Source organism: Gouania willdenowi, chromosome 5, assembly GCF_900634775.1.
Source record: "Gouania willdenowi chromosome 5, fGouWil2.1, whole genome shotgun sequence".
Lineage (NCBI taxonomy): Eukaryota > Metazoa > Chordata > Actinopteri > Blenniiformes > Gobiesocidae > Gouania > Gouania willdenowi.
This window is the reverse complement of record NC_041048.1, coordinates 37,955,223-37,981,228: the sequence shown is the minus strand read 5'-3', so window position 1 is coordinate 37,981,228 and position 26,006 is coordinate 37,955,223. Positions and strand designations below refer to the sequence as shown.

The following is a 26,006-nucleotide window of genomic DNA, read 5'->3' as shown; positions in this document are numbered from 1 at the left end:
CTCTGTTATGTTTGTAGAAATTGTAGCAATTGTGTGTTTTTCTCTTATTTAGTGTGTCTTTGTTCTCGTTTTGTGTGTTCGTGATAATAGTAAGTATTTTTCTCTCATAATGTGTGTTTTTGGTGTAATTTTGTGTATTTCGTTGTTGGATGTCTGTTTTTTTTTTTTTATTATTCAGTATATTTTTTCTCTTATTTAGTGTTTTTGTTGTCGTTTTGCGAATTGCTGGTAATATTTAGACGTATTATCCTTTTGAACTAAAAGATGAACATTATAAAACCCCATATTTTTTAATGCTTTCATTTGTTAATTTTCCTTCCTCTCTCTCTTAAATACCCTCTGTAGTGCCATCATATGGGTACACGTACCCCAATTTGAGAAACTCTGGTATAAAGGTATATGTGTAAATGAATGTCAGGGTTATTATACCTCTTGAAGTGTAATTTGTTAAGTTTTTTTTTTATTAGTTTCACAGGTAATTAAATAAAAACGTGGGTGACGAAGGAAGTGGTAAATGAATATACATAAATTAAGACCTGAAATAACATAATTTAGGACCAAGATTAAAAAATATAGACATATTCAAGATTTGAAATCATCAAATTTAGTTTGTGCCTAGTTTGTTCATGTTTCCTTGCCTTTTTGAAAAGTGCTTTAAATGGGTCCTACCTCTCTTTATCCATGATGGGTTGGCAGGTAGGCAGGGAAAGCACATTTATTTAATTTCTCTGCGCCCACAGTCACTCCATTGACTCGTATTGAAGAGGAGTTACTCCGCATGTACAACTTTTAATGGGAGTGGACAGTAAATATTGTCACCAATCAGACTCAGATAAACCAAACAACTTTACGCATCATCATTATCTATGTAATCTGTATTCTGATTATCTAAATACAGATATACATTTGTAATGTAGTATTTTTAATTCAATATAAATTTAAATGTAAATATTTTTTGATGGTGCATTTTTCCAGAAAATCTGCCTAGTTTGTCGCATTTTAAACATGCAAACACAAACAAAGTCTAGACTCGGAGACTTCCCAATAGAAGCGATTCAGGTGCGCTGTGAACACAAATGCTCTCGGGTTTGGACCAAATACAAGAAGTGTCACAGATGATGTAGAGCGCCCGGCATTGTGGGTGGGTACAATACTGGCTACAGCGCGTAAGAAAACATAAAAGCTACCAAAAGCACAACAATTTGTTGCGGCTCCATTGGTGAATGTTGTGAAATAACTGGAAGAGAATTTTATTTACAGTCTTACGTATTCGCTTTGACCAATAGATGATGGCTTGTTCTTCTCATTTCTGTTTGTCTGCACAGAAAAGTGTCACAAAGTTGTCTGTCAACACAATCCGAGCCATATCAAGATGATAAAATGATCAGCTGTTCTCTGCCCATTCTGCCCATGTCCAGGACTAGACTGGTGTAAAAGCATCTTAGGTTTAATTTATTCAGACAAAGGTTTTTCAGGAAATGTACTTTGATCTCCTGACATGTTTCGTCTGTCAACCACCAGCCTTCTTCAGAGGCGTCTGCTGATCGCTTTGATGTTTCCTTGACTTACGCGTAACATTGTTGAATAATGTCAGGGAGATCAAAGTAAATTTCCTGAAAAAAGTTTTTCTGAATAAATGAAACCTTAACATATTTTTTTAAAAAGACAAATAGAACCTGCTGGAATAAGCACCTTAAGTGTTTTATTTTGAAAATCTCCTAACTCTGCTTTAATGGTTATTACAGGCACAACACGCACACAAAGAACCTGATTGTGGTGTGTGCAACGTAAGCAGTGAAACATTCGCACAAACACGGACACATTTACTGCTAACACACACTAACCTGCTAACAAATGTATACATTATAGGGATGGGGTGATTCACTGAGTTCATAATATGATGCAACAATTTGCTCGCGATAATGATGTGATACGGTAATTTTGGAAAGGAAAAAATACCAAAAAATTGCTGTTGGAAAAAAATAAACATGCTTACATACTCTGGGTTTCACCTTTTCAACTCGATAGAATTTTCTAAAATGTATGTTAAAAATAAAAAACTGTATGTTAAGGTTTCATTCATTCACTCAACTTTTTTCAGGAAATTTACTTTGAAATTCACTTTAATCTCCTGACAAGTGTCTTTATGAGAGCGATCAGTAGATGTTTTGATGCTTTCCTGAAGAAATTACTCAAAAGGACATATAAAGCAATCAGTAGATGCCTCTGAGGAAGACTGACAGTTGGTAGTTAAAACATGTCACTAGATTAAAGTAAATTTCAAAGTAGATTTCCTGAAAAAAGTGATATTATAGGGTTAGGGTTATTATTTCAAACTGACTGCCCTTGTGATACCATTAAAGACACATCTTGTGACATTTATATATTGCAATATCTACATTAGTGATAGACCGATTCATTGGCCGGCCGATATTATAGGCTGATTTTTGCGTTTTTTATGTGTATCCGCATCAGCTTTATTTACAGAGAGCAGAAATATTTTTTACTTGTTCTTGTTCTACATCACCTGTTTTTAATATTTGTTAAATATTTTTTTTAATTTTAATAAACATTTTACATCATTTTTATGATGTAAATTGAGGTAGCTAAATTAGTATCGGCTCCAAATATTGGCTCAAGAAAAGCGGCAGTCCGTATTGGTTATCGGCCCTAAAAAATTCTGATCGGTCTATCCCTAATCTACATATCTGAAGCGTCTTGATGAATGGAGTTTTTGGCTTTTACTTTTCTTTTGATAAATGACACAACAAGCTGAGCCATAATTATTTCAGCAAGACTCAAACCGGTTGCCCTGATTGGACAAGCATTGGAGGAGAAATAATTTTGGTCTGTGAGGAACATTGGGGGGTTATGGGCGGTCAAGGTTGAAAGGAATTTAAACGAGAGAGAAATAAGGACGAGAGCAGAGAGAGATAGCAGCACTCTGAAGCAGAGAGAGAAGAGGCTGCTGTGACAGGAGGAAGATGGGAGCCATCCATGGTTGACAGGTGAACACTGTGGAGGAGGTTGCAGAGGGATTAAGGGTCCTGCACTCCACGTGGATGCACCAGGCATGCTGAGCCATTTCAGAGTGACCTGTCAGTTACTCTGCGCACGTTACATGTTCCTCTGTGCGTGAGTGCGTGCGGGGAGGACTTAGTGGTCGCTGGTCACGGCTGCTTGGCTGCTGTGTTTTAGCTCTGCTCGGTGCTGCAGCGGATGCTCTGTTGGACACCGTGTTCTCTGCCACGCCGGTCCAGACGAGAGCAGCCAAGCAGAATGACACCAGCCTCAGCAGCCTGCCAAGCATCTCTGTGGATGGCAGCATGCACTAAAATATACAGGAAGCACGCACTCACACAGGCTCACAAAACACACACGCAGTGGCAAATACATGTGTACATTATCTCATACAGCAGGGCAACAAAGTGTGGGAAAAAAAAGAAAAACTTCAGTAAAAGTATACACGCTTTCAGCTGCTGGTTTAGTCCTAATGTTCCACTGAGAAATCAAAGTCAAACACACTTTAAAGCCCTGACAAAAAAAGCAAAGACTCAGGGGCCAGTGATGTAGGCTACTAAATGATCTTTCTTTTGTAGTTCCAACTGTGTGCTGTTTCAGAAACTGACTTTAAATCTCCACACAGAGCTGCATTTAGGCGAGAAATACTGTCATTCATTTCATAGTGATTACCTTGTAATATAATATGTATGCAGTCATGGATGAAAGTATTGGCATCCCTGACATTTTACAGAAAATACACTATTTCTCAATTTCAAATGTTTTTGGTATGCATGTGTTTATTTCCTTTATCTGCATTGAAAAAAACTCAAAAAAGCATACATTTACATAATTTTAACAAAATTTTTAAAAAAAATTCCGGGTCAAAATTGCTGGCACCCTTTTAAACCATGCATACATAACTTTATTTCAAGCAGATGTGATGATGTGATTAACTCACCTGTGGCAGTAACAGGTGTTGGCAATATAGAAATTACACCTGAAAACAAATATGAAGGAGTGTCAACAATTATGTCCGGTCCATTTTTTATTTTTTTTTAATTTTGTGTAAATTTATGTCGATTTGACTTTTTCCTTCTGCTTTTTTGTGTTTTTTCAGTGCACAAAAAGGAAATGAACACGTGTATACCAAAAATATTTGTATTTGCTACAGTTTCTGGGAGAATTTATTATTTTTTTTCTGTAAAAATTCCAATGGCGTTAATATTTTCGTTCATATATATACTGTATATAATTATATATTTCTTTATTCAGATTTTGTCGTCTACCTTTTTTTAATGACAATAACAAGACATTGACTAATTTCAAAAAAATCCATTTGATACATTAAAAGCTGATATCCGGAGTTTCTGAGAAATCTATGTTCATGTGTGATTCTTTTGAAATGTGAAAAAACACCTAACTAGTCTTTTACTATGGTCTATTGCTGGTGGTCATTCATATACATTAATGTATATAAGTCCCTCCTTCGTCCTATAGACCCCTATACAAATGGAAACAAGCGCCGTATCGCCCAGAATATCAAATCAAATCAACTTTATTTATGTAGTCCAAATTACAACAGTCATCTCAATACGTTTAACAAAAATGAGTTGCATTTTAGTCAAAAGACTACAGTTGTGTTGTTAACTCATTCAGTGCCAGCCATTATCAGATTTTCTACCCCCCTCAGTGCCTGCCATTTTTGAGCACTTTGACTGATTTTAAAGACCCACTGAATATTTTTTACTATGAATATCTGAAATCTGACACCAGATTCTGAAAGATTGAAGCCTCTACTTTCATCAAAAAAATAAGTTGTTTCTGGCTCCTTTCATTCTTTTGTAATCAGCTGTTGAATAGAGCAAGTTTTACACAAATCATCAGATTAAAAGCAAAAAGCTGAGAAAAAAGCCTTTTTCTAAAAAAAAACCCTGTCAGTGACTTTAAAGCTATTTTTTTTTTTTTGCTTTAGTGACAACTCTAACATCTGAACATTGTTTCCATATATAAAACTAAAAAACAAACACTGAGACAGGGCTTTTGATAATAAAAATTATTATTATTTTGCTATCTGGGTCAGAGTTGAATGGATTTCTCACTGTATTTTGGCGTTCCTCCAACTTTCTCTCCCGTCAGTCTGCACACACGCAACTTCCTCTTCCTCCCAGACATGCAGAGTGTCACTGCGTTCCCCGGTTTTTTATATTGTTTTATGTCACCATCACCACACTATCCATGAGTTCCACACATGCTCTGGTCATGTTTACGCTTTTGGGAACGTCAACTCTCGTACATAGCGCCATCTTCTGTCTTGTAAACGCCTTTCCTCCTCTCCCTCTGAGCTCTGCTGTGCATGGATGATCTCTCATCCAAAGGTGCGCTGCTACCTGCGACATGTCACCTATTATTTTGCTATTTAGCTCACAGTTGAATACCCCCCCCCCACCCCGTCAATCACACAGATATACACACACACCAACCAGGATGAATGAAGTGAACTCACGGGGGGAATAGAAGGGTTTGCTGTTGATAATAAAGGATTCCAGGTGAGGAGAGCAGTGCTGAAGGATCACTGTCACGTCGTTACACCAGTTGCTGTTCACATAAAAGCAGATTCCTCCACATTTCCTCTTCCCGGTGAGCTCCGCGTCTCGGCCCGCTCTGTGAAGTTGGAAGCCGGCGAACTGCAGCGCAGAGTCCGGCACCGCTCCACACAGCCACGTTTCCGTGAAGCACAGAACAGAAGATGAGTAGAAGTCTTTGTTTCTACACAACAGCAGCTGGAGTTCGTCCACTTTGTTACACAGTGAGCGCACGTTTGAGAGGAATATCCCCGGTAACGGTGTGCGTCGGCTGCACTGGCGGAGGCGCACAAGCGCACCAGCTCTTTTTTCTTTCCTCCGGCGCTTCACTGCATGAGCAAATGTGAGTGCACCTTTGAGTAAAATGTCCAGTAAATCCACAGAGGAAGCAATAAAAGTGAGAAATAAATCTTTGGGGATTGTTGCCCTGACATTCAAGAGCTCTTCTCTGGACAAGAGCACCCAGTAGCGGATTTTATGACAAAAATGTGGAGCTGTGAGGTGCTGGATACGTCACAATATCACTCCGTAGCGCCATAATCTCACTCGTTCCTGTTTCTTCCTCCTTTGCTGGGTAGCATCAGTGGCTAATCTCTCATCTAAAGGTGTACTGCTGCCATCTTCAGTGCACAGTTGATCACTACAACACCCCACAGCTTAGATATTGATGAGGGACCTCCGCCAGAATTTGCTTCCTAGTAATCCCTGTGAAAAAACGCAAATGACGAGTTATCTCGTCAATGGCACTGAGTGAGTTAATGTCACACTAACGTACTACTCATGCTAAATCTGACGTCAAAATGTCTATGTAGTGCGTTCACATTAGATAGTATGAACAGATTATGTGAGAAATACTTGGATGTATACTATATGGGGACATTTATTAAGTATACGCGGTGGGCACACTAATCATACTCAACCGCCCCATGATGCATTGCAAGTGGAACGCAAAATGGTAATGGGACCAGCTTCAAGCTAAAAATCAAACATCCCCTTTTCAAAATAAAAGCATCTCTTTTTGTCTTCCATTATTTCTTTAACACTTTTGTAATTAGGGCTCTTGTTTTGAAGTTAATCAGAAATTTTGTCATTAGAACAATGGAGGGTCTTTAAAATGTTGGAATGAAATGTGTTTACGTGAGTTTCATGGATCAAATGAGCACATGTTGATTTTCTACTTGGTCACTTTCTTACTTCAAATGTTTTCAGAACTTTCAAAGATGGAGAATCAGAGATATTTAGCATCAGTGTGATTCAGGTTTTTGTTGTTGTAGGTTCCAAATGCATCTTGGAAAACTTGGAAGTATACTTCAGTGGGAACGCTCATCATCCTAATCATACGTATAGTATATAGTAGACACTATACCATTGAGTTTGTAGTGCATAGTATGGAGTGTGACATTTCAAACACAGCCTAGACTAAAATTAAATAAAAAATAACACTAATGCTAATGCCTCACAGACGTTTGTTTCTCAGTCCAACTGGCACAAGAACACGCAATCCCTCCCCCAGCCCTGAGACCCCTGATGATGTCACTGTGGCTTTAACATCAAGATAAGTGTATGCAGCAGTGGAGGGAAAATATTCTCTGATGATCTGTGTTCTAAACACACACACACACACACACACACACACAGCCTCACAGCAGCGCTAAGCAGCGCTCGTGTCCTTAAGCTGTGTTTCTCCAGCTTTACCACAAGGGAACCGTTTAAGTGACAACAATTAGCCTGTGCCATTCAAGCTAATTGAAGTGATTTACATAATGCGTGGACTATCACTATTCATCTGTGGACTATTCCAGCAGGTCTTTGTCATATTGTCACAACTCGGTGTTCATTCACACTCCCTACCTTGATAAATGATTCCCAGAGCGAAGCAATACTTTGTGACATATCTTTTCACTCACAGGCGGAGCACTCTATTCAGGAATGTGTGCATGTAGCCCTTTATCACTACCAGCTATTGTGACTAATGAAAATATGCTCGTGCTCGTCTAGCATCAATACATGCACAAATGTTGAGAAGAGTGTTTGCCATCCGTGCAGTAACTCAGTGGCTAATGTGTGTGATGCTAAGCTGCAGGAGATCCCATGCTTTATTACTCTGTTGTTTGGATGCTGCCGTTGGCGCCAAGCTGGGCAATGAATTAGAGAGATGGTTTGATAAAATTAAAAAAATGCTTGCTGTGCAGAATTCTTTACACGGGACTTTTAAGAAATCCCACTTCCACGGCTCATCACAGATGATGTGTTCCCTGGGTGATTTATGAAATCAATTTGTCTTGTTATGGGCAGCCACTAGTGCTGGTGAGATACAATCTAAACACATACAGTGCAACTTAATGGTAGAGGAAGACATGTGTGAACATGTGTGAGTTTTGGAACGATGTATAGAAAATACCAAACAGGGAGTGTCAGCGAATCTGCACATGCACTAAATAGCATAGGCGGAGTTTAAAGGGGACATATTATGAAAAATCCACATTTGCAGTGTTTTTGAACATATGAGGTAAGTTGAGAGTCCACCGGCACACAAAATGTGAATTAAATCCATCCAGTCTTTTGTTTGTGTTCTGTGTAAGTCTTACAACACAGAGAAAATGGCTTCGTTTCAAATTTTCTGAGTTTGTGACATCACACGTTGAATTGGGCTTTGCTTCAAACTCCAGCTGCCAAAGACACAAGAAGGAAGTGGCTGGATTTCATTTTTAATGGCAATGTCTCCTCCTTAGTTGGGAAATACGTGTTAGTGTGTGCCAATCACTTCACCCTCGACTGTTTCCACAACCTCATAACTCGTTTCAGTACACCCAGCGAAACAGAGGGGTGGGAGGAGGGGGAAAATGGAGCGCTCTGAAAGAGCTGTTTTATACTGGGTCTTAAACCTTATCTTTTGCTTGATTCATGTTATCCAGCACAGATATGTCATTTAGACCGCATGGAAGTGTTTTAAATGGGTATCATATGTCCCCTTTAAGATTCTTGCCTGGGTGGGGCAAAAGAAAAAATGGAATTGATTATATTATAGACCATCTCGAGATTCACACCAAACATAATGTATGTAATGTATACAATAATGCAAAAATGACTAGGAAGATAAAGTATAATGTTAACTACAAAAATGTGCGTTGACGCATTGTTTAATGTTGTAAATTCATGACAAAATTATACATGAACTTCTATTGCACTTCAACATTTACATTGTGAAGAAGAATTGTGCAACAGAAGAAGAACCAACCTAAAGCCTCAAAAGTTTTGGACCATTTCATTGAAAACTTATTTGATGTTTCCTGTTGCACTTTTCAATCATGTAAAGCCCAGGTTCACAAAGTGGGGTACAAGTACGCAAATGTGTCGTGGGGGGTACATGAATAAAAAATTAAAATTGGAAACTAGATTATAAATGGACCAGCAGTCAAGAGTCTCCATGCATTGCCACATATAACATATTAGCTGACTACCCATGATTACAGATTATTAATATTATTTTTCATTTTACTGTATATTGTTGCTCAACAAGATAGGTAGACAAGTTTTACTGTAGGGTTGCGTTGTGTGTGACATTACATCAGTGGTTCCCAAATTTTTTGGGCCGTGATCCTATTTTAATATCACAAATTTGTGGCCTGTCCAGAGACGTTTTTTTATTCTTTCTAGAATTATCTTTTGATAATGTTTATTGTTGCCAGGGTTAGTGCACAAAGTGACAAGATTCTCCAGCTCAGACATTTTTATACTGCATTTTATTTGAACTAAATTTATAATTAAAATAGTGAAAGTATAGTAACACAGTTGTTTAAGATTGTTTTGTGTGTGGTGTTATAATTTGAAAAATAATATTAATTAAAATATTTAAAAAATTTATTTTTAATCAATATTTTTTTATTATTATAAATTATTAGACATTTCAGGGTACCCCGTTTGAATTCCAGGCGACTGTACATGGTCACGACCCCAAGGTTGAAAAACACTGCATTACGTTATTATGTGTGCAGTGGTAGTGGGTACATGGCTTCAGGTTAAATGTCTGAAGTTTGGGAAACACTAAAGCACATTAAATTGCCTTGTGTATGAAATGCACGATACAGATAAATGTGCCTTGCCATTGCCTATAAAATAGTAACTAACTATATCAAAACAGTAAGTGACTAAGATATCACTATTTCTTTGATTTTGTGACCAGGTTTTGCTTTATTTTGTGAAATTTTTGTGGAACAATCTATAAGAAATTGCAGGATTTCATCAATTTGAGATGAAAAATCATGTGTTATAAGCATGGGTAAAGTGTGAACCCTGCAATTATTGAGGCATTTCTTTGTGTGTTTGGATGGTCTGACATATCTACAACTGTATTAGTTATTAATTACCACACAATAATTCATGTTTTCTTGGACATTTTACTTACTTGTCCTAAAATTAAAATGCATTCACAGATTAATGTATATTTTCATTCCACTTTTGGTTGTACAGTAGTTTCTAACAAATGAAGAACCTTTGTCCATCAGGAGTAGTGTATTGATATGATTCGTATCCTGATACATAAGTCACGATACGATATATACCGATATTAAAGTATAAGGCGATTATTGCAATTATTTTTTTTTTAATATATGACAAGAAACAGCTAATCTGTACATTTGTACACTTTCATGAGAACGTTATGTATGAAATATATTTTATTGGCATATTTCACACTCAAAACATTGGCTTTAACATGCCATGTGCCAACAACTTAAAATTTGGCTTTTAAACCAACTTTGACTTAAGTGCAACCTAACTGAGGTATATGCCTAGAACAACAAACAAATGCAGAAAGTTGGTACTTTCTTTTTGGATTTTATTAAAAAAACACAAGCTGGTCAACATGCCCAGGTTTCAGAGCACTTCTTTGTGCAGTTACAACGTCTCCTGCAGTGGAAAAGTCTGTCCTGGTTAAATAAAGGTAAAAAAAAATAAAAATCGATTTGGATGCTTTTTGAATAAATCCGAGAATGGCGCGACGTAGTATCGTGATATATCGTTGAATCGATTTTTTTGCTGCTGTTTTTGGTTTATTTCTCTATGTTTTCCTGAGGTTTTCTCCATTTTAAATCTTTGTAGCTTTGTTTTATTTGTGAAAATTTGGGAGTAAAATCAGATGAATGCTGGTTTCTGTTCTTTCAGATAATGTTTTATTGATTTTTTTCTTAATAAATCCCAGCTTGAAATGACTTTTCTCTTAATCCATGTTTAGGATTGAAATAAGATGATGTTATTAAAGAGTGGATGAATATCAGTGTAATGTGCCTCTTTTCTCTATTGAATGTGTGTGCAGTGAAGTTTGAGGATTGCCAGCGGGGCAGAGATGTCAGCTTCATCAGCAGTGATCCAAACTTCAGCGTGAGGTCTGATGGGACCGTGTACGCCGGGCAGAACGTGGCCAATCTGTCGGAACCGGTTCAGTTCATGGTCACGGCGCGAGGACTCCATGACCAACACATCTGGGAGACGACGGTTAAATTGGCCCTGGCAGGACATCCTCATTCTCTACCGCTGTCAAAGGTAAACAAGAACCAGCCACTTTCACTCTTCATTCATAGACGGCCAAAACTAGTACTCAGCTGTACAATAGTGGAATTCAACACTACTTTTAACATAATTTATAACAGACAATCATGTTAAGCAGGTTTATTATTTTTACTAGTGCAGTGCCCGTAGGAACTATGTGTTGTTATAGAAAAGTGGGAGGTTCAGTAGCTTTTCATGGATGGCCAAATTAGGTTCTATTTGAAGGTGGGACGTCAGGGACATTTAGGTTTGTTGTGAAATGTGTAGAGTCATAACTATTGTGTTTTCATATATTTTGGCTGTTAGCAAGGACATTGTAGGGAGTTGAACCCCATCTATTCCGATTCCAGTTTGTTGTCCTTGTGGATCCGGATCTCCTCAGACCAGAACAGACTCGGTCCGGACTCGTTTAGTGTCATTAATTCACAACAGTCAGTTTAGATGCACATGGAATTTGTAAAGCATTTATGGAATAATGTATTAATTGTATCATTGCAGTACAAACAAATCCGACATTGTGCACCCTTGAAACAAGCAGCAGCCATGTTGAAACTCTCATCCTGATCTGCAGAGATATTTGAGGAACGCACACACAGACAGACAGAGAGTACTTGCTTTTATAGAGAGATTCATTTGTAGTAGTTTTTTGGTTATGTTTTTGTATATTTTTCTGTAATTCTGTGTATTTTTGTTGTTATTTTTGTGTCTTGTGAATTAATTTGTCTTGTTTATTGATATAGCTGTTATGTCTGCTATGGACCATGTATGTGTCCTAAATAAAGTTTGATAATGATGATGATGATGATGATGATGATGAAGCATTTGGGTAATTTAGCTTTTTTTTTTTTTGTGCATCATTTTTTTCTGTATGTTTGGTTTTTCTGTCATTTTATTTTTTATTTTTTTTTTACTTTGGGGGCTGCACATTTTTTAAGTTTTTTGTTAGCTGGCTGTAATGACGTAAAATTTAAAATCCAAAGAGAAAGAACTATTTCCGCTCTGTATGTTTATCTGTTGTTTCCTGTGTGTTAATGAAACGTTGTGTGAAGAAGAAATATTGTTTATATCTGAAAGTTTTTCTATAGCAAAGATCAAGCGTGTGGCCGGTAGTTTGTCACCAGGTAACACGGACACCAGCTGAGATGGAGCATGGGTCCGATTTTACTTCCTTTCTGAGAGATCATCAGTTTTCAATGTTATTCTGTTTTTTTGTGTGTATTTTTTTGCGTATTTTTGTTTTCGCTTTGTGTATTTTTTGGAGTCATTCTGTGTGTTTTTGCACTTTCCATATGTGTTTTAAGTCATTTTATGTTTTTGTTGTTGATTTGCGTATCTTTCTGTTATTCTGGGTTTTTTCCATGTATTTTTGTTTGTTCTTGTGGTTTTTGTGTGTCGTGAGTGATGTTGTGTATTTGTGGTCATTTTGTATATTTTCCTGTCACATGTGTATGTTTTTGTTTGTTTGCTGTCCTCTACAAACCTGGTCCCATAAACACATTTAAATGTTAATATTCTTTAGGTTTTATTATTATTTACACTCTTTTTCGTAGTTAGAATTAATATAAGGGAGGTCTACTACTGTGGATTAGGCTGCGTTTCAACATTTCTGTTGATCTATATTTTAGTTCAGATGCAGTGATAACCCCTGAAACTCCCACATGTTTGCCATGAAACTTAGATTGATTAACAGGTGGAAGCGACTGGAAAATATTCTGCTATTATTATTCACGCTCAACTCCCAGGTTACATTTGCTGTGCAACGCAGCCATTGTCATTTTCTCTCTCCACTTGTTAAAAGCATTGAGCGAATGTACAATTATCTTTGTAACGACAAAAAGCTGAAGACTCGTTCTGCAAAAACAATGAAACTCTTGCCCACTCCTGGCAGTGTAATCATGGAGAAATAAATGACGTTGATAGAGCTTGTGTTCCACTCTGACACAGTCTGAAAGTACCTGGTGATGAACTGTGATTTTACAGCAGGATTCTGTCCCTCACGAAGACATGTTTCATAAATGAACAAAAATGTGATGCATTTCATTTAATCACGTGTATTTCGTGTGTTTGCTGAATCCTTGGCCACAATAAATGAGCAGCTATTAAAGCAGGAGTGTTAAACTCAGACCAAATCAACATAAAAATTAGTTTTAAATATCTGAGTCTCACCAAATTCACAAAATGATAAATATACATGGGGTCTTGTTTTTTTTTTGGTTTTTTTTCAGAACTTTTTGAATTTTAATTTTTCTTAAACTCTTCTTGTTCTTGTTCTTCTTCTTTGTTCTTGTTCTTGTTCTTGTTCTTCTTCCTCTTCTTCTTGTTCTTGTTCTTCTTGTCCTTCTTCTTCTTCTTCTTCTTCTTCTTCTTCTTCTTCTTCTTCTTCTTCTTGTTCTTGTTCTTGTTCTTCTTCTTCTTGTTCCTCTACTTGTTGTTGTTATTTATAAGTATACACAAATTAATTCTGGGTGTGTTAGAACATTAGTTCTCAAACTTTTTTCTGTCGCCACAATTTTTCATTTCATTTGAATAATGAACAATTTTCAGGCCAACAAAATAAAAATAAAAAATTCACCTTTATTGAAAATTGTAAAAAGTGTGAAAATGTTTTGTTCAAAACTCATAAAAATAACATAAAATGTGCAATCACATATTTTAGAACATTAATAAAAGTATTTTTTAAGTACAAAGGAAAAAAAGCTATTTTTCATGCTCAAATTTTAGCTTGGGTCAAAAAAAATATTTATTTTTGGTGATATTTAGTCTTTGAGACATTACAAACATTTTCAAAACTGCTTTTTTGGGTTGAACAAGTTGCAGACTTTTTCGGAAAGTCAAAAAAAAACTTTGTGGTGCCTTTCAGTCACCTGTCATACTTCTAGTCAGTTTTAGTGCTACTTTATCGGTCTGGTTGACACTCATCATCGTGTAAAAACTCACGAGGGAAGCGCTTAATGAAAATGGAGCACTCAACGTTTGTAAAGCAGAAAATTGGGTCGTATAATCATTGGAGTGTGGTTTGGAAAGTGACCTGTTGCAGTGTTTAAGGAGGCTTGGCTTTTGTACATGCTCAAAGAAATGCTCGATCGAGCTGGAAAAGATGGGAAGCGAGTGCAGTAAAAGCAGCATTTTCTGTTCAACTAAATAATCTGGTGATCCTACAAGTGTCAAATGGACATAATAATGTTGGTGTGAAAGGAACCATCAGCCACATTTGCAATAACACTTTTCTGTCTTTATTTGGTCAGAAATAACACATTGGATACGGGGATGTTTTTAGGTCTATTTCATTAATTAGTCATTCCATGTCATTTCAACAAGTTTTCAGGACATCCCACGCAATTCGGTCTCCGTGATTTTTCAATAGGCACACAGTGAATTTTTAGTTTGATCGGATTAACAGTTTTTGAAATATGACCAATTTAGTGAGGGATGTTTGTTTCGATTTTCTCACATCTTTATTTTTCTTTCATTTTCAGCTTCTACTATCTCAGGAACTACATCACATAGGAAACAAAAATGTGGTATATTAATACAGCTCTACCTACTCTCTCAGAACATACAAAAGCATCTGCTATACATTCTATCTGGTGGACATAGAAGCTCCTCAAAATTGGAAAAAAGTATGTCAGGGTTTGGGACTAGAACATGTTTGTGCCTTCAGTAAACAACTTAGCATATGCCTCAGCTTAGAGCTATGTACATAGACTGTTCACATCACTATTGATTAGTAATATATATGCATTGGTTGTTGGGTGACACGCTCTTGAAATACAAAAAAAGACTTATTTATTTTTATTTTGCTATTTTCGTTGGCCCATAACTGGATGTGAGGATATAAGAAAAAAGATGATCTATGTTTTAAATATACCTACGTATATTAAGGTTTGTAATAAGGCAAACTGTTTGTAAATCTGTCATCAAGTTAAGGGTATTTTAAAGGTGCTAAATCATGCAAATCAACTTTTTTGAGCTTTTAACCTTGTTACAATGTTAATTCTTTATCAAAAACACCCACAACATGTTATTGGGTTTCCTTCCTGCATCTCTGAGAAATCCCCAAAAGTTATGCTCTCTGAGCTGCTTCTCTGCTCTCTTCTGAAAAACGAGCGCTTCAAATGCTAGTGACGTCGCTAGCATTTGATCCGTCCCCTCCAGGAAGTGCCTGCTGCTGGTGCCGCCCCTCCACAGTGAACACTGCAGTGTAGGCACCCAGGAAGTAGACATCTTACCGCCTTTGACTTGGTCTGACTGTTTGTGACCCAATGCAACACAACGGTTGAAGTGATAAACAAATGAATATCACCTTAAATTCACTATTCCTGTATTTAATAAAGATGAGGATGAACACACAGTGCAGAGACGGACTCACACAATAGCTGTTTAAATATCCATGTGTTTTTTAATGTAATGTGCAGTTTTTTGGCTGAAAACAATAACAACAGTGTGTGGATATCATGAGAAATTCACTTTAGTGATCACTGATCTGCCTCAGAGCGAGTCATGCAGGAGCCTCGCTGGCAAGTTAGTGTGTAGACACGCCCACTGATGAACAGCCCGTTGGTCAGAAAGTCACTTTTTAGAGGCTAAAACTCTGGATAACAGGTGAGTTTGGAAAAATAAACCTCAAATACTATGTTTTTGGGGTTCTTGCAATAAATGGAGATGGGTGAAAAATAGCATGACATTGGACCTGCTCATCACTCACCTTCCAACAGCTACCGTAGAGCACGTCAGTATGTCAGAACATCAGTTGTCTGAGGTAAGATGGCCGCCATTGAGCTATGGTGGCGAATCCTGCTTACGTCATCTAGTGTATATATATATATACATATATATATATATATATATATATATATATATGCTTCAGCCAGCTGTGTTTCCTGTTTTTGCCTTCAGCCATTAAGGGGTCTATAGAAGTTGCATAATAGTGTAAACCTGTAAGTTGACAACATACCGGTAAATGTATTGTGCAGAGATTAGTGCAACGGTGTAAAATCCTTGATATTCTTTGAAATATGTAATTTGACAGTTTTTACTTTCCTCAGGGTGATTGATTTGGTTTTCCAGCTCTATAAACCACACAGAGGCCAATAGCTGTTATCTGACTGCTTCTCTTTGTTCTCAGAGTCAATAGTTATTTTGGAGAAGAAGTTTTAATAATTGGCGTGCCATAACCTCAGCTTGTCTTTGTGTAATAATAATACCAAGAGCAGTAGAGAGTCTAAAGAGCCGAGGTCATCTTTTTCCCCCGTAGTGATTGAAAAACAAACGGCTTTTTGTGTGTGTTTCAGAGCCACTCTGTGATGTGAAGAGGTGCTGTTTGATAACTAATTGTGTTGTTGCTTTCTGTCTGCTTAGATGAGCTGGAGCTGGCTTCAGTGGCGTGTCCTAAGGCTATAGCGCTACGCTACTATACTTTAGCTATGCTCTTCTTGCTTTGTAAAGCAAATGTGAGAGTGCGCTGATATGCTTTTAATAACTGTCCTATTATCTCAGTGCTCAGTGATTCAGAAGCACACATTAGAATACTTGGATTGTGCTCCATGATCTCATTTTGGGGTTTATTTTCCTGTGTACACGGCAGTAATTGAAGTGTCTAGGGCTGAGTTTATGCACTGGGGCTAGCGTACAGTGACTTGTACAGGTACAGGCACAGGCACGGGTACAGGTACAGGTACAGGTACAGTCACGGGTACAGGTACAGGCACGGGTACAGGTACAGGTACAGGTACAGGTACAGGTACAGGCACAGGTACAGGCAAGGGTACGGGTACAGGTACAGGCACGGGTACAGGTACAGTCACGGGTACAGGTATAGGTACAGGTACAGGTACAGGTACGGGTACGGGTACAGGTACGGGTACAGGTACAGGTACAGGTACAGGTACGGGTACAGGTACGGGTACAGGTACAGGTACAGTCACGGGTACAGGTATAGGTATAGGTACAGGTACAGGTACAGGTACGGGTACGGGTACAGGTACGGGTACAGGTACAGGTACAGTCACGGGTACAGGTATAGGTACAGGTACAGGTACGGGTACGGGTACAGGTACGGGTACAGGTACAGGTACAGTCACGGGTACAGGTATAGGTACAGGTACAGGTACAGGCACGGGTACAGGTACAGGTACAGGTACAGGCATGGGTACGGGTACGAAACAGGCACAAACAGGGGCGTAGCACCACATTTTGGGCCCTGGGTACAAACCATCTGGTCGGGCCCTACTGTTATGTTTTAGTTTAGGAAACACCTATCAACCATTAATGAGTTGATTATTATCATGCAAATTAGTAACATATTGACTCTTAATTAGTCAATATTAAATACTTATTAATGCCTTATTCTGCATGGCCTTATTATACAACTAGTAAGCCATTAACTAAGAGATTTCCCTCAATAACCTCAGAATTATAACTTATTAGTCGTAAGTAAGGAAGTTGTTGTATATGAATTACGATCTTAACATGCTAGGATTAGGGTTAAGATTAGGATTAACGTGAACCTAATCTTAACCCTAATCCTAACCCTGTTTGGACTGCGAGACTGCCATTAAGTGTATAATAAGGCATTGATAAGAATAAGGCATTAATAAGTATTTAATAAGGTATTATTAAGTACTAATAATGGTTTATAGGTGTTCCCTAAACTAAAGTGTTACCACTTTTCTTTTTCACCCGGAATCCTTTCTTTTTTTCTTCACAATAATCTAATGACTCCATATTTATTGCTTGTATTTTATAAATCTATATTTCAGTGGTTTATTGAATATTGTGTTTGTGACATACTTTTGCTACAATTTATTGGCTGCTGGTAAAAAAAAATCAAAAATCAAAAATCAAATATTAATGTTTTTTGTTTTTTTTGTGTCGTATATTAATCATATTGCTACATTTTAATAAAAGGTGAATATTAAATGATTACAATCATGGGGCCACCTACTTCAGACTTGGTGGTGGCGGCAAAATTAGTCTTCAAAATATATTTTTTAAATCATTTTATTTCCAATTAAGATTTTTTGTGCAAATGGAATGTTCCAGCGATTAAATGGGCAAGAGTACACGTAGTTAATTTCAATCGAAATAATATATTGCCTAAAAAATATGAGACTGTTTAAAGATGATCTCTGAAGAATTGAGTGAGGAGTTGCTTTCCCTCATTTCACCTTCTCTCTCTCTCTCTCTCTCTCTCTCTTTCTTTCTCTCTCTCTCTTTCTCTCTCTCTTTCTCTCTCTTTCTCTCTCTTTCTTTCTCTCTCTCTCTCTCTCTCCTTTCTTTCCTTGCGTTTGCAGCAAAATTAATTGTTTTTAATGCAAAACTGTGCTTAACAACCAGTTTATTCTTACACTGGGCCCTTTTCATTCCAATTTAAATAATCTAAAAATGTTTAAAATAAATTTTTGTATATAAATATATAAAAAAGACTTCTGCGGGCCCCCTATTACCCCCCCTCCCATTCTGACGCACATGAGTATGGTACTGGTACAGGTACGGCTTCTCGTCCACTGCTCTTCAGCAGGTCCATGATTTCACGGCACAATGCTTTGCCCTCTCCACCAGCTCAGAGCGGAGCCCATAAGTTATGCCCCACTGCGTCTCCAGTTTACTGGTTGCCAGATCAGGTTTTTACTGCCTATTTGATTTGCACATTTTCCACATTTCCCTCTTATGGTCTCACCTGTTTAGGGCAGATTAGAGCAAAGGCAGCAGCGATGTGGAACGTCAGAGCCAATGGTTAAAATCAGCACTAGCGGCGTTGGAGAGTTTGATTTCTGTGTCCTAAACATGGAGACAACGGGCGTCTAGTTAAAGCACACCGATTAAAAAACATCACACAAAATAAATCCCTTTATCAGAGATGGGCAAATTCTATCACAGCAGGGGCCACAGAAATACACAACTTGTGTTTTCAAGTCATTGTGTGTGTTTTTGTTATTGTTTTTGGCAATTGAATACATTATCATAGGAGCTCTTAGTATTTTTCATCCTCAGCTTCTTTGTCCTAAAACTTCTTCTAGGCTGTTAATGCAGCACGAATGACACAAAAATATCAAAGTCAAGGTTGCATCAAGTGTCAGAAAACACATTTTTTCATGTCTACAAATATTTATCATACAAGTGCGACGCTTACATTTATGAAAAGCTCATCTCAAGTGGATTATTTTATTTAATTGGACGGAAGCTGTACAACCTACCAGTAAAAAGATCGGTAGGGGTCAAAGTTCATGACGTCACAAAAAAAAAACAAAGGAAAAAAACTTTTTTCCCTATAACTTAAGCACACATTGAGATACAGTGCTCAGACTGGTACCATTGGACAACATTTCCTTTCAATGTGTGACCTTAACCTTCACTCAAGGTCATATTTAAGATCAAGGTCAGTCTTCTGGTTTTTTTTTGCATTATCACTTTCAATTTAATTAGTAAAAAGAACAAACTTGTCAACAAACCAGATACAAACTGTCATTTTTGCCAATTTTTTTCAAATTGCCAAATACATACAGTATTTGCCTTTCGAATACAGGTCATGCCTAGTATTTTTTTCTGTTCTTGTCATTTTGTGCATTTTTCTGTCGCTTTGTGTAATTTTGTGTGTCCTTTTGTTTATGTTGTTGTTTTTGTAGTCATTTTGTGTGTTTTATGAATATATTCATTTTTTCTTTAATCTTTTTGTGGGTTTTTTTGTTACTTTTTGAACGTTTCTTGACATTCTGTGCCTTTTGCTGTCGTTTTCTGTTTCTGGAGTTTTGTGTTTTTATGTTGTTTTTTGTATAACTTCATGAATTCCAATTTTGTTTTGGGGGCCACACAAAATTACACCAAGGGCCTCATAAATCAGAGTTAGCATTAGCATTAGCCACTTTATTTTGCATGAACGTTTGTCTTAGTGAAAAGAAGGACTCAGATCAATTTTCATATTACAGCTAGCAAAGGCAAAGACATGAATAATGATATCAAAGTGCTTGAATCACATGTTTCCTGAGCCACACGTTGCAGCAAACGCACACACACACACACCTATTGTTTAGCTGTGCCTGTTTGTCAGCCTGATAACCTCCAGATGTCAGCTCCAGGCCTAAAGAGAACCAGCAACATGTAGGATCCCAGCGCTGCCAGCTGGCCTCGCTTGCCCATGGGCCTCAGCAGCTTCCAGCACGTCGGGGACACACTAACTTACTGCTCGTCGTGTGTTCGAGCGCACAGACCAACACGCCCACACATATGTTGATGCATTTCTTTTACACAGTTCTCTCTCCCTGTGCGCACATGCTTAAAACGAGGCCAACACACATGATTTCACATACGTGCACATGCTTGACTGGATGCACACACACACACACACACACACACACAGGCAGTATTTTTCTACTGAGACCTCTGTTTTTCTGTCTCTTTCTTTGTATTGCTGTCACAATGCCAACAGCTTGTCATCTGCCATGCTGTTTGAAAGTGACGGTCACATGCAGCCACTGCTGATAACTCCCACTAAGAAGACATACATTAAAGCCAAGGTTATCCCCCTCTCCCATGGTATAGCATACCTTTTATTTTGTTTTACTGCTTATAGAGAAATGTTTGGTTCTGCCTCAAGTTTTCCATATTATAAAAATAACATAACGCTAAATATTTGGATCATACCAACTCATTGTTCTTCAAGTCAAAGTCACTTAAATTTGCAGATTTATTTGTTTTTCCTACAATTCAAGTTGTATTTATGGCCAAGAATAAATTATTACTAGAAAACATTCAAAAGCTGAAAAGAAATCACAGGCCAAAGAAAATGTTCTCATATTTAGATTTTTGTTCTTCTTTTTTCAATAACTTTCTGCATACACAGCTGCATATCTGGACTTCAGTACCGACTGCATTTCATCAGTACTACCAGTTTGGATGAATGAGGCGGAGTTAAGTTTTAGGGTTGCTGGTCAGATGTGGACACAGTGTTTATTGTGTGAAAGGGTTTTGGGGAACCGACTGTGGGATTCAGTGGTTAACAAGCTTTTATTGTGTGTGCCTCAGTCAATCTGCTGCTGTTCTGTGCTCTCAGTGTTATGTATATTGCTGATAGCAGTAGTCATAACATAGCTGAGCCTCCTCAGGCAGAGACCTTGGTGAGTGCTTTCAGTGTACGATGGTATCTGGCCCGCTTAGGGCAGGAGAGAGTTTTGTAATTACATATCACTACCAAATACAGATCAAACGGTACCATGTTCTGTTACCTGAACGCATCCTTGTGTCTGTGAGGGAGTGGGAAAGTAGGCCACACCGGAAACAAATGCAGCATTGCACGCACAAGAGCGTGCAATGCAGCTACTGACGTCATGTCAGGAGCTGCGAGAAAGCAAATATGGTTTCGCTTTTTGAAATGCAACTCAGATCTAATGTGAGGAAGCACAAGGTTAAACAAAAGTCTGAAGCTGTTCAAGCCTCTTAGGGTGCTTTCGCACCAGTTTAGTCATGGACTCGGTCCTAATGGGCGGAGGACAGCTGATGAATGTATCACCTTGATTTGGCTTTGTTTGCGTTCAGAGAACAACTTCTGATCAGCCTCTGGTGTAGTTACATGAGCTAACCAGTTGAGGGGGCTGTTTCTGGTCAAGCCAAACCCAGTTGCGTTCACAGTGCACCTGATCACTCTAGGTTTGGAATGGAAACGCTATGAGACCGGCAGAAACAATCACTCTAGAATTCACCTGTTTGATCCGCTCTAGACTTTGTTTGTGTGTTTACGTGTGTTCCAAACGAGGAGGACTATCAGAGCAAAGAAATTCAAGAAAATTTTACGATCTGTCAGTATGAACCTAAAGCCCTATTCACATGGGATTAGTTTTATTTAGTGACCACATGTAATAAATAAATGACCCCCCAACGTCTGCTTTTTATGTGGTGCATTCGTACAGGATAACCGAAGCCTGAGATTTTGCTGAAATTTACAAACATCTGAAAACGTGAAACAGTGTGAGTTGATGTTAAAACAACTTTACAGGCTTTTGACCACAGCTCGGTGCTGTTACTACTAGCGCTAGCCAGCTGCATTAAATAGAAGGCTACAAACAGAAAAAAAGATTCTTACCGCACAATGCAAAGTAGGACACGATCTACCATTTGCTTCTGATATTGCTCCTTCTCTTTTTGTTGCCGTAGGTTACGGGCCGATAAGGTTTTGCTGGCCTGGGACCCAAAAAGTTTTCTAAACACTCCAATGCAGCCTCCATTCTTCGCTAAAAGTAAATAAACATGCGTCCCGGTGTCAGGTCTGAGTTTACCTGGTACTGAGATTGATTATGAGCAAATATGGGCATGTTTCTGGTGTCAGACCGTGACACTGGAAACAAAACATTGCGTAATCACGCATCAGATCCCGCCCATTTCTGTGTATATACCTAAAAGTATCAAAAATGGATACTAATACTGATTCCCAGGTACCTAGCATTGGGTAACGATACGATATGGGTTCATCTATCCCTGCTACAGTAGCTGGTATATATACACCTGGGAGTGGTTTGGATGAGTGAAGATGAAACGAGGGAAGTGTTATCAGTGAAAAACATCTGTTGTCCCTGGTTGGTCCCTCCATCCTAAAGCCACCCACCCAGTTTGTCCCCATCCTGCTGCGTTGAGCGTCTGCCAGGCTAAACTCTGCGTTGGCTAAACTCTGCGTTTGCTGCCAACTGACCTGCACTAAGATGACAGTCCCCACAGTGTGAGGGTGACATGTGTGAGAAGTTGAAACAAAAGATTACAAATATTCTCTGTGTTTGCTTTGGCGTAGCTTACACAGTCTCTCTGCCTCACAGGGGAAGCAGGTGTGTGTGTGTGTGTGTGTGTGCGTTTGTGTGAATGTGTGTGAATAGGCGTAAATGTCAACGCTTGCATCGCTGCAATGAGTCTTTTTTTTTTCCTATTCTTCAGGTGACTGTGGCACCACTTCTTCTGTCTCTGTGTGTGTGCGTGCGCGTGTGTGTGTGTGTGTGTGTGTGTAACAATAGGATTTATATGGATTACAGCAATCGTACGCAGGAGAACACTAGGGACATTCAGAGAAAGCGTTCAATCTTTCTCCCACACTTCAACCAAATTTTTCACCAAGCAAACAAAACAAAAACACACTGTGGTGAATATAAAATTATATCCTGTGTCTCAGCGACACTACGTAGAAGCAGTTATTAAGTTAGTGATGCACAACATGTGGCTCTTTCTGTTTTAATTGTAATTATTATAAAACCCTAAAACGGTGAAACTTTTGAACCCCTTTTTACCTTTTTCCTTTGGCCATTTTACAACTTCCTTCATCCAATTTTTGCTCCTTCTGACACTTTTTTCAGATTTTAGCTCTTTTTGCCATTTATAGCTTTTTACCTATTTTTTGTTTATTTTTCAAGTCCTTTTTGATACTTTTATAAAATTTGTGTCCTTTATTAAATTTTTTGGGCCACTTTTCTTCCAAATAAGCTAACTTTTGCCTAATAAATACCTCTTGTTTCGTTTTTTCCCTACATGTTCCCTGTTTTTGTTCCACATTTTTGCCCTATTTCACTAATATTTACCACATTTTGCCTATTTAAGCTACCCTTGCCATTACATACCACCTAGTTGCCAATAAATATCCCTTTTTCCTATTTTTCGTCCATTTTTGCAAGTTCTCTTGGACACTTTGTAAAAGAATGTGTCCTTTATTTTTTTTTTTTTTTGGGGGTAAATGTTCATCCAAAGAAACTAACTTTTGCCCAATAAATACCTCTTGTTTCCCTTTTTCCTGCATTTTCCCTGTTTTTTATACCACTTTTCTGCCCTTTTTCACCAATATTTACTACTTTTGACGATTATTTGCCACATTTTGCCTATTTAAGCCACCCTTTCCTATTATATACCACCTGGTTCCTCTTTATTTGCTATTGAGTGCTTTTGCCCCCTTTTAGTCACTTTTCACTCTTTTCCTGCCACGTTATTGCCACTTTTGGACTAGTACTGGCCACATGTTACTATGTCTGCTTCCACTCACTTGTTGAAAAAAAGAAACGTAGCGACCGGACCGGCTCACTTTTGGTTGACGGCCCACGGGGACAATGCCCGTTATGCCAGATAGCCAATCCACCCCTGCTGTGTACAGTCAAACGTCCTTCATTCATTTGAGGGTTTGATAATATAAGATGAGGTAAGAAAAGGTCCTCATTTTTTCAGTGCAGATTAAACCAAAGTGCACTGTTCTGATTGCTGCTTGATCATAGGCTTCTTCTGTCTCTCTGTTTTTATCTGAAATGTCTATCTCTCTCTGTCTGTGGATAAAGTTCAGCTTTATAGCCAGAGGGAAGTGTGCGTTTCTCTGAGGCAGGAGCAGAACAGGGCTCCAGGACTTTTGCCCAGGGGCCCCATGACACCTTATGGAGCTATAGACATCAAACTCTTTGTACTTTGGTTTGTTTATTATCTGTTGAAAAAAAAAAAAAAGATAGTTTTTTAGTGTGAGGCTACCAGTGGTAGACGGTAAGAAAGTAAATTGATTTAAAGCTGCTGGATACGGACATTTTTAATCAGATAAAGTCATAGTGTAGGCAGTGGTCCTCAAACCAAGTCCCCCCCTTTGTCCGACGACAACATATGTTGAGTGTTTAGATTTATTTCTGTCGTTTTTATCATTTATGGTAATTTCCTATATTGTGTGGAACCAAGACTGACTCTTATATTTTTAGTTCATGTTCTAATCAAAGTAATTTCTATCATCATTTTGTGTGTTTTGTTGTTTGTTTTTTTTTATTTTTGAGTGTTGTTGGTTTTCTCTCTGTGTGTGTTTTTGATGTTGTTTGGTTGTTTCTTATGTCATTTTGTACGTTTCTTTGTTATTTTTCTATGTTTTGTAGTGATAATGTGTATTTTTCTCTCATTTAGTGTCGTTTTGTGTGTTGCTAGTCATAAGTATTTTTCTCTCTTAGTCTATTTTTAGTGTCATTTTGTCTATTTTGTTGTTGTTCTTTTTATTATTGAGTATATTTTTTCTCTTATTTTGTGTGTTTTTATTGTCGTTTTGCGAGTTGGTAGTAATATTATTATTTTTAATTAAAAATAAACATTGTATAACTATATTAATTTTAATGCTTTCAGTGGTAAATTTTCCTCTCTCTCTCTCTCTCTCTCTCTCTCTCTCTCTCTCTCTCTCTCTCTCTCGCTCTCTCTCGCTCTCTCAAGTACCCCCTGTAGTGCCATTGCGTACCCCTGGAGGTACACGCACCCCTATTTGAGAAACACTGGTGTGGACCACATAGATCAATAAATCAAAGAGCATTTTTGTGCATTGCATTATGGGATGTAGAGTCTCATAAACAGACGCAAAGATATAGCGATGGGTACTTTTTAAGGGTATAAAAAAAAAAATGATTTGGCAGTATATCGCGATATTTCACCTTGCAGTTATCGTATAGATACAAAACATTTCCAAATTGTGTTTTAACAAAAAAAAAAGAAAAAGAAAAAGATTTTTTGCACTAACATCTGCATAGCACGTATCACTAGGGGGGTATGTTACGAAGTAAGATGACCTCTTATCGTGCTAACTTCCAGGATTGAATCAGTGTGTGCTGTACTATGAAGCTCGCTAGAGCTTAATCACTATGACAGTTAATGCTCAACAGCTAACCTGCTCGTGAGCAAGATTTTCTCTGGCTTGGATCTTAGTGAGTGCTCAAGCCCCGCCTCCTGACCAATCAGTTCTCTTAGAAGTTCATTATATTTGTTTAAGATCATAAGCTGTTCCTCCATTCATTGTAAAGATGAATCACATCAGACCTCAATAAACGATCTCACTCCTCAATGCATTTTAGCTGGAAGTTGATTGTACTTTATTTTCATAAAATATACTGAAGACTTTTATAGATGTAC

The 26,006-nt window shown here is 37.9% G+C and overlaps 1 protein-coding gene across 2 annotated transcripts in view; it reads left to right on the top strand.

Annotated features, from left to right (window-relative positions):
* Window positions 1–26,006, top strand: part of cdh4 (cadherin 4, type 1, R-cadherin (retinal)) — a 383,532-nt gene that overhangs the window by 235,621 nt on the left and 121,905 nt on the right. For both annotated transcript variants that reach the window (XM_028447500.1, XM_028447499.1), the window contains exon 4: window positions 10,900–11,126. In XM_028447500.1, the coding sequence (XP_028303301.1) occupies window positions 10,900–11,126 (227 nt within the window). The remainder of the gene's footprint in view (window positions 1–10,899; window positions 11,127–26,006) is intronic.